Below are 18446 nucleotides of genomic sequence, written 5' to 3'. Positions count from 1 at the left end.
AGCAGTACAAGCTGAGACTGACAGCGGATTTTGTGGTTGTTTTGTCGTCTGTCAAGTTTGTCAAGTGTCAATAAACGAGATCGCCTCAAAAAGGATCGGTGTCCGACTCATCACAACGCAGTGCAGATTCCACCGGTTACATATGTTCTGTCTGTAGTAAGTGTAACAATGAACTATAAAAAAAGGCCTGAGTCATTATGATGAATGGAGAAGAAGTGATTTTCCATTCATCATAGTGTTTTACATTGAGCACATCAGTATTCAACTGGTTCTTATAAATGTCTATTCATATGGTGGTTTTGAAAACAAAACAAAAAAACATTTTGAGAAGAAATAACATTGAATGTAAATCTTCATCTTGCAAGAGAATTGAGGGGTTTTGCCCATCGTGTGTGTGTGTGTGTGTGTGTGAGGCATGCTTTCAGGAAATGCGTGTAAACAATCGAGATAAAGGTAGGAGATGAGGAAACTTAATTTAATGAACAAGGCTGACTGACTCAGAGATCATTCGATGAGAGTAGTGAGGTTGAAACAGAGTGTGAAGTGATTTTGACAGCTTGACAAAGAGGATAGAGCAGCACAGAATAAATATCCCATATTCACCGAAAACAACAGAATATCAGTGGACAGACCTTCATGACTGAAGCTTCTTCTGAAAACATGCAGCATCTGTAACGCTTTAGAATGAGTCGGGGAAATGCTTTTACGATGTTGGCAAGAAAAAAGCAAATGTCTATTTAATTTTTTTTTTTTTTTAATAAAAAAATAACTAGAGAGCCCTGAGCAGAGGGACATAGTTGCCCAACGTATGCATGTTTACCTGATTGTTTTACTGTGCGCCTACTTGTGGATGAACTTGCCTTGATTTTGCCTTAAAATGATCCATAATGTAGCAAGAGCTTAGTCTATCATGTAACTCAGATATTTTGCATGCTTCAGTTTGACCTTGACCGTTCGTCCAAGGTCAAATGTCACATCACCAATATGGATTCCTATCTGATTGTAATTTTTTTTTTAAACATGTGTTTATCTTACACCTTTTCCAAGTTATAATGAATTTAAAATTTGTGATGATTTAAGACCTTGTGACCTTGACCTTTTCCTCAGAGGGCATATGTTACATCACCAGTTGACGGTGGCGCACATGGACGCAGCGCCCCCTTCAGGAGACAGTGAGTGTGAACGTTTAGTGTCTTATCCCAGACATGAATTCCGTAAAACTTACTAATTAAATAATCCTGAAGAAATGCTCTCTCATCTTGCTTGTACTACTATGTATGTACAGCAAAATGACAATAATCCTGATTTTATTTTTCCTTTGATTTGACTTATAGGCCTTGAATGTCTTCCTAAGTTAGTAAACCAAACTTATGTCATTTTGTGCATTTTCAGTCATAAAGAGCTTTTTTGGGAAATGCAACCTTTGACCTCTGTAGTCGTCACTAATGCACGTATTGACCCTAAAATCTAATCACTGAGAGAGGGGACCACACTGAGGTCATGTATGAAGTTTCAGGTTCAAGCTTCTCTCCTGTTAAGCTCTGGCCTGTTAACAACTCTGTTAATCTGTTAACACTGTTAACATAACTTAAAATATAATAACATCTGTTACAATCACAGGCAAACACAATCTATTTTTAATGTTATGTTCTTATCAACATCATTCAGAAATCCACAGCATAAAAGTTAGTAAAAGTATCTGAACACCACAGTTCATGACAGCAAAAGTGAAGTCAGGATTTATCAAACATAACTCTTATCTCTTTATTACTCCTCATCATAACAACTCTAAGCAATGACAGAAATCAGATACAAACAAACAAAGAAAAAACACCCTTTGGAACCACTACCTGCATTAGCCAATCAGCTGTCTTTGTTTTCCCTCAGTCCAAACCAGATTTTCACACAACACACCCACTCAGAGAAAACGAGTCCATCTGCCACAGTTCAAGTAGTGACTAACCAGGTGGAGGCAGCTATGGACTATGATCAGCAGGTAAGTTTCTGAAATAATACATGAGAACATAAAGTGTATGTATAGAAAACAATGCAAATAGACTGTGCTGATACCATAAACAGAATATATAAAGAACCTTATTGAACTGTTGCATGGTATAACTTCTCTGTCACTCAGATTTGAGCTTAAAGAGCGCATTCACCACCATCAGAACAACAGCTAGATGTTTGTAGAATGCTTTGTCATGCCTCACAAACAAACAGAAAGTGCAATCAGTAATAACTACGATTACAGTGACTAGAAATAACCATTATTCTAACAAATGCAACAGCCGTTTAGCCCTGAACTGGATGTAATGTAGGTAAACCTGTTTTCTAACAGGGCAGGGAGTGCAGCAGGGTGGAGACTTGTCTCAAACTGTTGTTTTCAGTCTTATTTACTGGGTTTTGTTTGGAACACAGGTCGAGCACATTGAGACCAATGCCAAATTTGGAGACCTGATAGAATTTGACTACCCCATCGGATTTTCACACTGGGGAGTCTACGATGACGACGGATATGTGATCCATTTTGCTGTTCCAGGTGAGGAAAACGAGTGCATTTAACTGCTTGAACTGCACTAAAATCCCCACCGTTCTCCTGACCACACAGACACAAGTGAAGAGTGTCATTTAAGGATGAAAAACCCACTTGTGCTATGATCAATTTTAAGTCAAAATGCAGCCAGATTGGAACAGCAGTGCGCTTTCTCACATAAATGCTTTGAAATCTGATTTTTTAAAAANTGTACCATTCATCTACTGCGTAGCTTTGCTCTCTGTGGACACAAACGTCAGTAACTTACTGAATTGACTGACATTTCAGTAGACTGTAGTTAAATACACAGATAATAGAGTAAAGTGACAGATTTTACCTGCAGAGATGAAGTAAAATGCAAAGAAAGACGTTTGTTGTAGTCCCGACTTCACCTACTGCTGATGAAACTCTGTTTCTCTCTTTTTCTTTTTTACTCTGCAGCAGCAGCAGCTTATGCTTCATCCTCAGTTTCATGAAACATGTTTTATATGAGTGATGTGGGTTCTGCAGTTCCTCTATGTGTCTCTGTTTTAAAACATACATTTTGAATATTAATGCAGTCGGTCTTCAAGAAGCACACTTAAGTGAACACATTTAGAGGAAAAATAAATCATAAAACTAAATATTAATTCATCAATTTGTCAAATTATTACACAAACACACCTAAAAACCATTTCCTTTGATTTCCTCCCACCAGTGATTTAAGTGCAATTTAAAGTTTATTACAGCCGCAAACATGCAAAAGCTGAAAGCTGAGGTCAGGAGGAGGAAGTCGGGGGTCGTTTCCTTGGGGGGGACTTCCTCTGGTTTACTCCGTCTAATTCTAATAATGAAACGGTTTGATAATGTTCTCCAGTATTAGAGGTCTGTGCTGACAGCAGCAGCAGAGAAGAGGTGCACATGACCTGTCACTGACATCCGTGGACTAAATACTAAGATATTCTCAGAATGTAATTATATTTATTACATTAAACATTATATTCATTATAGAGTTGTGTGCCAACATCTTGCTCAGTCAGGAAAGTGACAAAATAGCAGATGTGTACTTTTAAAGGACTGTTCACATATTGAATACAAGAACCTCAGAAAAATAATGTGAAAGAAAGTAAATGTTTAGACTTTGAACTTTTAGTCAAAACAAATTTTTAAAATTCTCATAAAGTTGTNAACACTCAGCCTTGGGTGATGCTTCAGGGTCAAACTCAAAATGAAAAAATTGTTGATATTGCCATTATATTTTAAATAACATGTAATGTATACATGGATAGTACCCATTTCCCCTTGGACAACCAGCCAACCATGATTAGTGAAAGAAAATACCTATTTTGTGGTAAGTTGGACGGAATAATGGTTGACTGGGGTTCAGTGCAATCATGGCTGTCAGGGGCAGCTACATCCCTCTGCTGAGGACCCTCCAGCTACTTGAGTCTTTACTGAGACTGAAAGACGAGATTGTTGCACATTCTGACAATACATTTTCCTGTTTTTTTGTTTTGTTTTGTTTTAGACGAGGGGCCAGTTATGAGCACAATACGTAGTTACCTGCAAGCCGTCGTCCAGGTATGTGGAGACCTTCTTCTTGGGGAAACCAGGATCCGTAGAGTGCGTCTTGCTGAAATTAACGTTCCCCAAGGAGCCCATGTCTTGGTCAGAAACAACGGCCACGCTTTCCCTCCATCAGCGCCGGAGGACATGAGGCTACGTCTGGATGCTCTTCTGGATCATCACTTCCAATATCAGCTTTTCACTCTAAACTGCGAACACTTTGCTACTTTCATACGCTACGGAAAATCTGTCTGCAACCAGGTAAACATTTTGCCACTGCAACTAAACAGACTTGCGGTGATTGTAGTTATAATTTGGAATATGTTGATATGTTGTGAGATGCAGCAATGCAGTAACTTCCTTGTTTAGACCGAACAATGACTGAATGACCATTTGAGACTAAAGTGGGTACTTCCAACTCAGGTAATCAGATTTTTAGAACAATTTCTGCTCCTCGATCTCTGATTTTCCAATTTTTTTTATAGCTAAAAGATGGAACTTTATAAATTAATATTCAAAATTGATATGTCAATATCTCCAAGTTAATAACAAAGTTTAGAAACTTGTTTTACACTTTGAAATTTGAGACTGTTTCAACAACAACATCTGAGGAACTGTTAAAGATAAAAGCTCAGCAAAGTTCAATGAAAAGTGCTTTTTTTTATTTTCATGACCTTGTATTTAATATTTAAAAATATTCTCTATGTTTTGTGTCATTGTGACATGCAGCCACATGTGGTTCAGAAAATATCAGTAGTTAATTTATTAATGCTCAATTTCCTCGTTAACTTGTGCTCACATTTTATATATTCATTTTATTTTCATATTTCAACTCACCCACAATCAGAGAATCTTTGATCTACTTGCTCAGTGCTGAAGATTCTGAATCAATAAAATGATGAGTAATAACAATGAAAGTTTCAGGCTTCTATCTTAAGTAGTTCCTTAGATATTGACATACAAACAAAGTGAGTTGACATGCAATTTAAAAATTAATACTTTTTTTTTTTTTTTTAATGAAAATGTCACAGATGCTATTTTAAATATCCATAGTTTACGATATCAAAAAGTTTCAAGCTAATCAGAGATGGTTGAGCTGAAGGCCTTGATGATTTAAGATGGAATAACCCAACTGTAGGAAGGAAAATTATAAAATATTTATATTATATAAACAGCTGGAGATGACAATTTAGCTGTAGCCTAAAATTCTTATCTAACCAACGAATTATGTCTATTTCTGCCATCTGAGCTGCTTTGAGGACATATTTGATCACAAGGTATATGGTTTTCTTTTCTTTTTTTATCAGATCATGAGTATATTTAAGTAGGAGCTGTTTTTACCTTTTGACATGTTTTGACCACCATGTGAAAACAGCTCCTACTTAAATATAGTCATTGTCTGATAAAAAAAGAAACCCGTATACCTATAATCAGAGTAGACAAAATGAACGTCATCACGCTATTCGGGAGATTTGATCCCTAACAGACTGCTAATCTGTTATTTTTCCAACAGATTCCTACAAGACCCAAGAACGTGGAGAATGTCGACGCAACTGAAGTGTTTCAAGCCATCGTCGATTCCAAACAAACGGCTGAGGACGATGCTGAATGAGCCCTTTTAAAAACTTACATTTTCCGTTTATTAAATGAACTGAGCTCTACTCACGGTCTAGATTAGATTAGATTAGATAGAACTTTATTGATCCCTTTCGTGGGGGTACCTCAGGGAAATTGTTGGTCGAGCATGCCACCGCAAACACTGAAGACTTTCTCTTTGGCCCTCTATGGAACTGGGATTATTTTTCTTTTGTCAGTTACAGACCGGAAAATATGAGTTATTGGGCTGCAACTAATTGTTGTTTTGCATGCTGATAAATCTGTAAATATCACATAATAAACTGAACGATGGTTTTGTAAGTAAAGATATGCTATTGATGATTTATCCAGCCAACATCCCCAAAGCTATTTGAGTTGCACCAGAACAGTTTGGTAATGGCTTCAATTTCTATCTATCTATCTATCTATCTATCTATCTATCTATCTATCTATCTATCTATCTATCTATCTATCTATCTATCTATCTATCTATCTATCTACTTTGTTCTTCTACCAAGGTGACCATTGATGTGGTAAATGGTTTCCACTTGCACGAGGCCTTTAACCTGAACTAGGTTCTAAAAAGTGGTTAACAGTGTGTTTCTGATTCACCCACCAATGGAAGCAACCCTGGGTTCAGTGTGAATCCAGCATCCACCCTTGGGATTGGTTAAGAACCTGCTCCAGCATGAGAACCAGGTCCGCCCCGCCTTCATCACTCCACACACATCCGCTGTATGTAGTGTGAATAACCAACAAAAACACATGCGTCACTGTGATAATCGTAACAAACACAGCACAGCCATGACTACAGACACACTGACGGTTGTGTCAGCTTGAGGCTGGTGTCATAATAAGGGCTGCAGTGTCCCGGCCCTGACAGAGCTGCTGAACCAGCTCCTCTGGTTTTCTGTCTGACTGCAGCGGTGCAGATTTCTGCCCGTCTGCCTGCCAGACGCAGCTGAGATTACGCAGACTGCAGTCAAATCCAGCAGTGGTCTACTGTCATGCATGATGTCATATCACAATGCAACTGTTTGGGTCAAAGGAAGTACAAGCAGTGTTGCAAAGTAACGCCAATGTCACGGTCTGGAGTTTGGTTCAGTTATTTCCTGTTTTATTTTGTAATCATCCCGGTCCATGTGGATCTCTTGTAGTTTTACTTCCTGTCTTTCACTCCTTTGTATTTGCCCTCATTAGTTTCACCAGCGTCTAATCTCACCTATTAGTTCTCTCTGTATATCTAGTCTTTTGTCATCTCCTGTCTTTTGTCAGTTTGCCCTGTTTTTCTTGAATTTAATCTACTTGTTCACCTGCCTCTTGTTTTCCTGCCTGGATTCTCTGTTGTCTTCCTCATGCTGGCTTGTGCATTTTTGTTCTTTTGGATTTTTGTTTTCTTTAGTTATATTATCATTTAGATTTCTCTTGGACTTTTTTTTTTTTTTTTTTTAAATCCCTCGTTTGCTCCTCACCTTGCAAGTTTTGTTTTATTAAAATATTATTTTAAACTTATGGCAAGCTAAGCCAAAGGTATTCAATAGAAACATTCCTGCCGTGACCTTCCAGGGACTTATCAGGTTAAATGAAAAAAAAAAGTGAACCTCCCAATCAGCAAAACAGCACTAGACTGGGACTTTTCAGTTAGAACATTACAAACTACATCTTGGTATCTCCATTGCATGTAAACACAAACTGCTTTTTAGGGAGAACACAAAGACACAAGTGAATAAAATCCATGTTGGAGAAATAAACACAATGCGATTCCTGCATGTTTTTCAGGATGTACTAATACTCACCCTAAAGGCAGTTTGCATCTTAACCCCCCTGGTTTTGTTTTTGTTTGTTTGTTTTCCCCAGGTTTGGTTCCTTCCCACCGTTGCCGAGTGTTTCCTCTTAGGGATTGTTGGGTTCTCTGTTCAAAATTCGTAAGGTCTGTACCTTACTATGTTAAATGCTCTGAGATGACATAGGCTGTGAATTCACAGTGTATAAATAAAACTGAATTGAACAGATTTCACCATCATTTGCTATATTTAGAGGAGCTGAACAAGATTTTACTTCCAAAACCTAAAAGCTGCAGTGACACCAGTACACCAGTATTTCCATCCATCCATTATCTATACCCTGCTTAATCCTCCTAGGGTCGTGGGGGGCTGGAGCCTATCCCAGCTGACTCAGGGTGAAGGCAGGAGACACCCTGGACAGGTCACCAGTCTATCACAGGGCTACACTTAGAGACAGACAACCAAGCACACTCACATTCACACCTACGGACAATTTAGAATCACCAATTAACCTCAACATGTTTCTGGACTGTGGGAGGAAGCTGGAGAACCCGGAGAGAACCCACGCTGCACGGGGAGAACATGCAAACTCCACACAGAAAGATCCTGGTGTCCTCACTGGGACGTGAACCGGCAACCTTCTTGCTTCGAGGCAATGATGCTAATCACCGCTCCACCTTGCAGCCCTACAACAGTATTTGATGCCTTGAATTCAGGACACATTTCATCAACTCCTGGAGGCTCTCCACAGCACATAGTAGCAGAACTGAACACTGGACAAAATGTTTCACTTTTGAGTTACAACTTGAGGTCTGTGGTCTGTCACTGTGGATAAGATTAAAACTGCTGATGACAAATTCTGTATGTAAATCTTGCCACAGGTCCCTACCACATGCTCAGTGCTGCTCAGTGTAACCCACAATAGTTTGCAGAGCTCATATTTCAAAGGTGTTTTTCAAAAGTCGTTTTGAGGGTTAAGACTTGGTTTTAGTGTTAAGATTCAAATTAGGTGTAGAGAATGACAGTGTGCGTGTGTGTGTGTGTGTGTGTGTGTGTGTGTGTGTGTGTGTGTGTGCGCGTGTGTGTGTGTGTGTGTGTGTGTGTGTGCTCCCAGGTGCCTGACAGAGATTTCGGTGTCTAAACGTTTCCAGTGGAAGAATTTAACCTCTGAACTCCGAAGAAAAGTGCTTTTTATTCATAAGTCAGAAAGCGGTGGACACACAGTCGTGCACACAACAGTCACAAGCGGACACACTAATAAGTGCATATGGGAATACGACACGGACGTCCACTTAGTTATAGGTTGCCAAGATGATTCATGAGAACACGGTGCGCGATCATTTCCCTAAAGGCCAAACCTTTGACCCTTGCAGTTGCAAAGAGCAGTTTGGTTCTGGCTCTGAGCGATCACACCCGTACAGTTGTCAGTGCGTCCTCCTCTTCCTTCACCTCACTGTGTCCCATCCATCGCTCCTCACCTCTAACTCACCTTTACTCTTTGACTTCTCCAGATTTCTCCACGACATTTTTTTTTTTTTTTTCCCGGCCACCGCACCTATACTCACGGAAGATACAAGCAAAGCAGAGAGTTGAAAAGAATTATGGGTTTCCTGGAATGTTTTTGTCACAGCTACTCACTTTCAGAAGTTAGCATGTAATTTCCTGCAGCTTTTTGTTTTAATATGCTCCCCGACTTGACGGATGAACTGAACAGAAACACATCGCAGGCGATCACGTTCATGATGAACTGACTGAGCATAGACGTATTCTCTCTCTCTACCATCCTCTCACAGTCGTCACATGTAAGTTTGTTTGATCAGATAGTTTTAATTCAGAGATGTATTCGTTTTATACCACCTTAAACTGCAACTCTACACATATTTAACATATATAATTAATAGACATTTTACAGATTGACGTATTTCCTACTCAGTGTACCCTCATCATCATCAATGCTTTAAAATATAATACACTGTCCCTGATTAATCTGAACAGCACCACATAAAGTAATTAGCTCCACCTTCAGGAGCTGCCCTGCAGTTCAGAACTTTTGTCTCTCCCTTCTGGCAGTGAGAGTAAATACACTTTTAACACTTTTTTTTTTTTACCTTAACCCTTCCTCTCAACTTTCTTTGTCAACCGGAACATCAACAAACTTTTGCTCTCTAGGTTCTTCCTCCATAGGCCCTGCCATACTTGTAGTTGTTGTAAGCAACAGTTGCTCTCTTTTTCAGGTCTGGCAAACTAATCATTGCCGGTTGACACATGGCCATGAGCGCACCAGTATCAGAGTGATGCTGCAGACACCAGATTTAAAACTCCATACTACACTAGGAAATATAAACATTTAATCCTCTCTGGGGTCATGGGGGGCTGGAGTCTATCCCAGCTGACTCAGGGTGAAGGCAGGGGACACCCTGGACAGGTCACCAGTCTATCACAGGGCTACACTTAGAGACAGACAACCAAGCACACTCACATTCACACCTACGGACAATTTAGAATCACCAATTAACCTCAACATGTTTTTGGACTGTGGGAGGAAGCTGGAGAACCCGGAGAGAACCCACACTGCACGGGGAGAACATGCAAAAGTCCACGCAGAAAGATCCCGGGTGTCCTCACCAGGACGCGAACCAGCGACTTTCTTGCTGCGAGGCAACGATGCTAACCACCGCTCCACCTTGCAGTCCATGAAATAAAATAAGACAGATAAATAAATTAAAATTGTTTCTGTTATTAAAATACAGACAGAAATTGGAAAAACAGAGTAAGAAATGATTTTTTAAAAATGGATTAATGAACTGTACATAAAATACACTAAAACATGTAGCCAGGAGAGAAAAATGGAGAAATCAACAAATAAAATTTGTTCTCAGAAGGGTAATGAATAAATAAAATCTACCAAATCAATCAAAAATCTGACTGAAAATGTAAGCCTTGAGTTAACTTTGAAAAATATCAACACAAAGAAGTTTAATATACATTGTAGATGCTTTAATGAACTGGAAATGTTGGTCAAAATATATATATAAAAAAAAAACAACTGAAATGTAACGAATGTGACTGTTACGCCCTCTGCTGGCAGTTAGTGGCAGTTCTCCCTCTTTCTCTCCTGGTGATTGGCGGCGTGGCATGACAGGTGAAAGCAGTTCACAATCAGCTGATGAGATCAGCTGGGAGTGATTACCTGCAGCGTCTCCTCAAACAGATAAAAGCCACTTCCAGACCATGACACGGCGCCAGATCGTAAAAACAGCCTGGTTAGTCCTGTCTGATCTTCTCAGCTCTTCTGTCTGAGTGTTGGCCGCAGTCTGACCATTTTCTCTATTCCAGTTGGAGCGCCTGTCTTCCTCTACCGTAACCCGGACAACCCATCTATTGGACCCCTCCAGCTTTCCACCTGTCTGCCGCTGCCACTCGCCTCTCTCCGTCTGCCTTGAACTCCTCTTCCTCGCTACCCAGCCCCGATTGAGTAATGTGCCTAGCGACACTAGTTTAAATGACTGTGTTGCTGTTTGTTAGTTAGCCTGTTTGTCAGTAAGTGTTTCTGTCCATTAGTTATCCTTAGTTTGTATGTGTTGTGTATTTTAGTCAGTTATTTGCTAGCGCTTCGCTATAGTTTTAGTTCAGTCTCAATCCTTTCCAAAGCTCGGTTTACCTTGTTCTGGTTAGCGTCTTTAGTTCCTGTAAACCCATTTTCTGTTATTAAAGAACTTATCTCCTGACTCTGTCGTTGTGCCTTGTTGTTCCGCACCTGAGTCTTTGTCCTGTTCGTAACAGTGACTGTGTTGACCACTTCAGTCAACCGACTTGACAGTGTTCACATAAAGAGCTTTTCACACATCATAACCACTGTACAAAGCTTATCTTCTTTCCATTTTTCTGTTCCACTTCTTTGTGTTTATCAATCTGTTTCTTGCTGTCTTCACTCCTCCTAATCTCCTCCTAATATGCAATTAAGTAATTTGTCCACTGTTTCCTTTAGACTATCATTATCCGCCTTCATGTATACACAAACCAGCCGGTCCTAATCCCTCCCGGCAATTTCCTTTCTTTTCCTTATCAGCTGGAGCCAAATATTCTAGTCTAGTCTGGATGCACAGATCTCTGTCTCATATCTAATCTCCAATAACCATTAACAGCTGAAACACACATAGCTGCAGTTATTAGACGGGAAGAAGCGGAAACAGACGGGGGTTAAAGAAGGAAGGAAGGAAACAAAGAGAGCTCAGCAGCCTCCTAATATTCCTCCATGTGCGCCTTACGTTGAAATGTTTTACTTCTTTTTTGTACATATATACCTCGTCTCTCTTTGTGTTTTTCCCTCTTATCCTAGACCTCCTCCAAATGACTCCAGCAGGCCAGACAGACCTTTAATGAAATGTAGACTATAGATAAATAATCTCATCTGTCCATAATTACACTGAGTCTGCCTAAAATTAGGCCCCCAAAATATACAAACTCTCACCTACACATGCTCACACACATATTTGGCATTCCTATTTCAGGACTCATTATTGGGTTACAGGTGGAAGTTCCAGTACAAACACATGCACACATTTTTTTTTTATTTATTTTTTTTTTTTTACGAGAACTATACCAGCATTGTGTTATTTTCTCAGAGTACAAACTCACTGTCAACACTGACTTTTACTTAACACTCAGATGCTGAAAGGAAATTTTGTTGTACTGGGAAAATATTTCCATGCATTTTCTTACAGAATTGTGCTTTTCAACATCACATACTCTGAAAATTCTCTTAAAATGTACTTGCCTCTTGCTGTTTTTTTTTTGTTTTTTTAAAACACATTATATACTTGTGATTTTTTTGTTTTATTTTTTTTGGTCACATAATTACAGATGTTGCATAACTGAAAAGATGAACGAGTAAGGGACAGCGTGTGAGCTTCAGTGTATTTCATCATGTAAAGTGATGAATGTGTTGAAAGTTCTTCTTACTGTGAGAAGGCCGACCCACTGTTGGTCAAGTGAGGGTGTGAAAAATAACCAACCCCGCTACTTAAAACTAATGGACTCATCCATTACAGTCCTGTGAAAACACAGGCTAAGTGGAAGACCATTAACATCAGGACTTTGTGTGTGTGTGTGTGTGTGTGTGTGTGTGTGGGTGTGGGTGTGTGTGTGTGTGTGTGTGAATTTGACTAAGAACTAACTGTCAAAATGATGGAAGAGTATTTGTGCACCTGTGTGTGTAATTTAAGTGTGTGTATTGTGAGCAAAGATGAGAAAAAAAAAAAGTAGTCTGCAGCTAGTTTTTCTTCAATGGTTTCACTTTGAATGAGGAGAAAGATCTGAAGAGGAAAGACGACATAATGGAAGAGAAAGTGGCTTTAGTTATTTCCCCAGCTGCAGGCCAACGTTTCATATCTCTGTGCATTACTGTCAAACACACATTTGACTAACGCTCTCCGTACCATTTCTGCTCTGAAATCTGATGCGCCGGCTTGAGTCGACCATCAGAAGTGCAGCTCTGTTTTGTCTGAACTTTGACCTCTGACCCTCAGTCGTGGTCATCAGGAGCAGCAGCAGACCAACACCGCTGTGACTACAAGTTGCTTCAAAGACGTGCAGCCTCCAAGATGTAGAGCTGTTTCTTTTTTTAATTCAGTAGGCTTTCCCAGAGGAATTTCATGTGAACCTAGAGGAACCCTGTAGGGGTCAGAAAGGTCACTATCACAATAAGAAACAGTACATTATCGTCGTTGTTTTCTTAATGAGAGCGTAGAGCAGGCAGACACTCAGTCAACACATTTTTCAACCATTCAAGTGTGTCTGCTTCCCTCTAGTGGCTTGAAAGTGGAACATTATTCCTCAGTGTTTAGAAACCATCTTTGAAGGGTGACAGTTCTCTCAGTAAAAATACAGTATCACATCCTCAACACACAACAGGTGTTATTTAATTTGCACGTGAATAGTATCAGTTGTTTTTGTCAAATCTTCTCTCTGTGTCCTATGATTTTGCTGTAAAAGTTGGATTTGTTTACCAAAGTCAGTATATTTCTGACACGTCAGGTCTTTTGATTTGAGAGATTTTTGCCATTTCACAGCAGGACTCTTGCAGCAGTGACATCTTTTTGTGTTTGATACATTGGACAATGCAGCCTCTGTAATAGTTAAAGTAACTACTGAAATATAGCAGCAGGGAGCAGAGGATGAATGAAAACACGTTATTGCACCATTACCTGCGTTGGATAAATTAGCATCACACACTGACAGAATTTTCAGTGTTGAAATCATACTTGATTGCAAATGTTTTTACTTGTGTCTGAACTTTGTCCCCTCCAATTCTCTGCAGCATTGCCTCTCCTGGCTTGCTTATGGTCGATGGTATACCAAATGATGGGCTTGTCCGGGATTTGAACGTGGGACACCCAAAGTGAGAATCATACCCCTAGACCAACGAGCCACGCTTCCTGTGTAACATACGATTTTCAGCCACCCTTCAGCATGATAGACTTAGCTGAGATGCTGTTTGGCTGGCACGTTGTTGCAGTGGTTAGCACTGTCACCTCACAACTAGAAGCTCCTGGGTTTTCCAAAATACCGATGAAAATACATTTTACAGCGCTATAGGTGCTGCAGTTTGAGCATCACACATTGACAGAATTCTTAATGATAAAATCACAGCTAAACTATGGATGTTTTGGCTATAGCTATAACTTTTCGCCTTCAAATACTCTGCAGCGTGTCCTCTCCTGGAATACTTTGAATCATCACAAATGTAGCCATATTGATGTGTTATATTAACTGCATGTGTTTGACAGCAAGAGATTTATTTGTTTATTTTTGCATATCTGAGCACCTGGAGAACTCAGGCTTCAGCTTGATCAGTAACAGAGTGGAAAGATGGTGGGCTAGTCCTGGATTTGAACCTAGGACTTCCTCGCACCCGAAGCAAGAATCAGACCTCTATTCCAAGTCTTCCTAAGGTGAGGTACATCTAGTAGCTGATTGGTTTAGATGTTTTGTTGACAATATGTGTTTGAGAGAAACTTTTCACTTTAGTTGATTTACAGAGGTTTTATTGTGGTTTATTCTATGTGTGTGGTTGGTGTTTTTCAGAGAGGCTGGACACAGTTTATTCACACCTGATAAACTGCAGACAATATGTAGTTCTAGTACAGGAACACTGGGCTGATTTAATTCAGAAACCGTTTAACAACACAAACATTGCAGCTAAGGAAAGTGAGGGTTGTTAAAATAACATCAGCACTGAAGTTTTAGCCCTGATAGTCTGAATGTCTGACAGATCAGAAATAGAAGCACTTGTTCTGTATAGTATCATACTATACTCTCTTATTTTCTTTATTATCAGGGTTTCCTCTGTATTTATGTAGTTTGACAGTGGCAGGTCTGGTCTCTTGATTTATGTACAAACTGATCTGATGCTAATTGCCCTGAGCTCAAATGTTTAATTCAGCTTTGTTTGCAGGAAAAAGTTAGTTAATAATAACTTTATGAAAATAGCATAAACAAGTACGGAAAAACATAGTGGTAAATAAAAGTAGAAACAATCACAAGTTTGGTTCTAAACATAATTGTGGTTAAAGAGTTACAGAACAATGAAGCAATTAAAGTTTAGTAGAGTTTCTGAAAAGATTAAGTCGTCTGCTTATACTTCTCTGGTTGTTCAGCTCAGGGGTCCTGATTTTAATCATTACCTTTATGAAAAGTGTGCAGGCTGCTGTGTGGTTTTGTGGATTCTCCTGGAGTATGAGGAGATTTTTTTAGTTGCTTTGCCTTCAGCAGAGCAGCTCAATCTCAGTGGAATTACATCAGTCTTGTCGCTTAATATGGAGATGGAGCGAGTGGAGACCTTCAAATACCTGGGTGTCAACATCATGCAGGACCTGACGTGGTCCTGTCACATCAACACCCCGGTGAAGAAGGCTCGACAGCGTCTCTACCACCTCAGACACCTGAGGGACTTTAAGCTCCCTCTCAAGGTGCTCAGGAACTTCTACACCTGCACCACTGAGAGTGTTTTGGCTGGGAGCATCACCACCTGGATGGGCAGCAGCACCCAGCAGGACTGCTTGGCCCTGAGGTGGCTGGTCCGCTCGGCTGACTGCACCATCAGAACCACCCTCCCCAACCTGCAGCACATTTACACCAGACGATGCAGGTTAAAGGCCAGGAAGATTGTGAGTGAGCCCACCCACCCCAGCTACAGACTGTTCTCTCTGCTGCCGTCAGGGCGGCGTTACCACACAGGGAGGATGAGGAGGAGCTTCTTCCCTCAAGCTGTCCGCCTGCTGAACCTCAAACAATTGACTCAATAGACAACCAAACTGGTCACTTTCCACCTTGTGTGTGTGTGTGTGTGTGTATATATATATATATAATATAGTGATAGGGTGAGGAGCTCGGTCACGCGGGGGGAGCTTGGAGTAGAGCCGCTGCTCCTCCACGTCGAAAGGAGCCAGCTGAGGTGGCTCGGGCATCTGTTTCGGATGCCTCCTGAACGCCTACCTGGGGAGGTGTTCCGGGCGCGTCCCACCGGGAGGAGGCCTCGGGGAAGACCCAGGACACGTTGGAGAGACTATGTCTCTCGATTGGCCTGGGAACGCCTGAGGGTCCCCCCGGAAGAGCTGGAGGAGGTGTGTGCGGAGTTTGGGCGGCTCTGCTCAGGCTGCTGCCTCCGCGACCCGACCCCGGATAAGCCGGAGAAGATGGATGGATATAATATAATTATTTTATTTATGTATTCCATCTCCTTTCACATTGTTCAAAAATTCGATTTATTCTGTTTATTTTTTATCCCTTTCTCTCTCCATATATATATATAGTGTTTTTGTTCTTTATTTTTCCTCTTAACATTGTTTCGGTGTGGAACAGGTATGCAAAGCATTTCACTGTGCGTTACACCATGTACAACTGTTTGTGACCAATAAAGGCCTTGAATCCTTTATATCTTGTCCTGTGAGTGAAAACAATATTAAAATCAGGATCTCCAGAGACACGACCAAAGCCCCCGACAACAGTCTGAGATAAAAAAGGACCAGAACGGTGCCATAACTCCACTCTGGAATTGTCACAGTGGGGTCTGGGAACCCAGGCGCAGACTGACAGGTGAATGTAACCAGGGAATTTATGAAACAATAGACAAACAGTAACTGTACTGTTGCACCCAATGTGAGCTTGTGTCCTATATTGAGATTCACAGCCAGCTAAACTCTCTCTTGCATCACTTCCTCCAAGGAACAGACACGTGTCGTATTTGGACAGGATTTAATGCAAAAAAGTGTGAAAATGTAAGGATACAAAATACAGAACAATACTCAGTATACAAACCAAAATATGTCCACATAAATCAAATAATCGTTTGCTCATATGTATAAGGTGCATTAAAAGGTTGACTTAAACTTAGCAGTCATATTACATGAACTCAGATTGGACTTCACTATACGAACACATACAGCGTATCAAAACATCTCAAACTTGCATATTATCAATCTAACAATCACACACAACTAAGAAACTTACTCATATTGCCTCTCAAAGGGATAGAAAGGAGTGGACAGCTGTTGATTTGGAAAGAAACGCCATAGCTTGCCTTATGCACAACACTTCCTGTTACTTCTCTTCTGCATACTGATTGGCAAACAGTGAACTGTGTGAAACCTGCGCCCCCTATAGGCGTGGAGAAACAACAACCTAAAAACAGATCCAGTACAGTAACCAATACAGAGGGAGGTCGTTAAACAGAACGGGGAAAACTAGAACAAATTTACAAAGGGGGAAAAACTGCAAAAAAAAAGAAACTAGAACACTCCAAACAAACAGAGGGGGGAAAACCTAATGAATTCTAACATTAAAAACAAAGCTACTCCAACAAACAGGGCTACTCACAAAACAAACGATGAGCGTCTATGGTCTGGCAGGGTGTGGTAGAATGAGGAGGGCTTTTGCAGCAGGAGGTGAATGACTGGGCTCAGGTGAGCTGATAGCCAAAGCTGTCTCCAATAAGTAATCAGACTATGAGCAGGACTGTGTAGCTTGTAGTTCAGACAGTCTTCAAGGTTATAAATTGGTTGCACAGGAACAGTTGCAGGTTTGAGTGGATGTCAAAATTTTCTGTGAACGAGTATTCAGAAAAGGAAAAACATAATTTGGCTCTTATTTAATTAAAACTTGTTGCTAATGTGCATCCCTGAGTGACTCCTAATCTTGCTGCACCTTCAGGCCTTGGTGCAGCCCCCAGCATGCATGTTCACCACAGATTTAAAGCCATTCTACGTATTTTTGTTGTAGAAATGGAAAACCTGTAGAGTGGCATTCTTCGCAATTGACATCTGATGCACAGTTGTAGCATAGCTGTGCTTAAATTAAACTGGAGGTCAGTTTGTTGATTCCGCACAAAGTCGATGAGTGTCTGTGGTACATGAAGCTGGAGGGAAATCCAACAGTGAGTGTTCTGAATGTTCACATCATCTCCATCAGTCTGCCTGTGCACATCCAGGTCATTACAGTGGAAGATAACAGCAGGCCGATCACTCTTACAGCTGCCACGTCATCTTTCAATGTTGGAAATGTGAAAGAAAGTGAGAGACTGAGGGAAACAGAGAGGTTACTAGCTGTCAATGAAAGAAGGACAAGAAAAGGATTATCGAGATTTATAAGAAAAACAGGCAGAGGGATGAACTTTGGAAGAGAAAAAGTGAAAGTGAGTGAAATGGGAGTGACTTGAGCAGAGATATGTAGTTACACTTCTACTTCAGATAAACTTGTCAGTCAGCTACAGTCTGCTCACATTTATGCCTCTAAATGATGATTTCAAATCCCATCCTCACTGCACTTTGCTGCATGTTTTCTTTGTGTAGGAACAATTTCTCACTTAAAGGTAGCCTCATTCATAACATATCAAATGTACAACTGCTGAATCCTTCCTGTCCGGTAAGCTGCAAGCCAAGCTGGTATGATTTAACTACAGTCACTTAAGCAACACAAATCATATTCTTTGG

At 40.4% G+C, this 18446-nt stretch overlaps 1 protein-coding gene across 1 annotated transcript; it reads left to right on the top strand.

Annotated features, from left to right (window-relative positions):
- The first annotated feature begins 1942 nt into the window (after positions 1-1942).
- On the top strand, positions 1943-6000 carry LOC103375419 (retinoic acid receptor responder protein 3-like). Its single transcript, XM_008305688.1, has 4 exons — positions 1943-1996; positions 2419-2539; positions 4041-4339; positions 5592-6000. Exons 1-4 carry the CDS (start codon positions 1979-1981, stop codon positions 5688-5690), a joined length of 537 nt encoding a protein of 178 aa, XP_008303910.1. The 5' UTR covers positions 1943-1978; the 3' UTR covers positions 5691-6000.
- The last annotated feature ends 12446 nt before the right edge of the window (positions 6001-18446 follow it).

This window comes from Stegastes partitus, unplaced genomic scaffold (genome assembly GCF_000690725.1).
Source record: "Stegastes partitus isolate 25-593 unplaced genomic scaffold, Stegastes_partitus-1.0.2 Scaffold2587, whole genome shotgun sequence".
In the NCBI taxonomy this organism is placed as follows: domain Eukaryota; kingdom Metazoa; phylum Chordata; class Actinopteri; family Pomacentridae; genus Stegastes; species Stegastes partitus.
Note: the sequence above shows the minus strand (reverse complement) of the source record. Positions and strands in the feature narration are given on the sequence as shown.

Bases quoted from the DNA above. Each gene is read 5' to 3' on its own strand.
- LOC103375419 (XM_008305688.1), top strand. The intron at 2,540-4,040 runs GTGAGGAAAACG...GTTTTGTTTTAG, and splicing joins GATCCATTTTGCTGTTCCAG to ACGAGGGGCCAGTTATGAGC. The intron at 4,340-5,591 runs GTAAACATTTTG...TTTTTCCAACAG, and splicing joins GAAAATCTGTCTGCAACCAG to ATTCCTACAAGACCCAAGAA.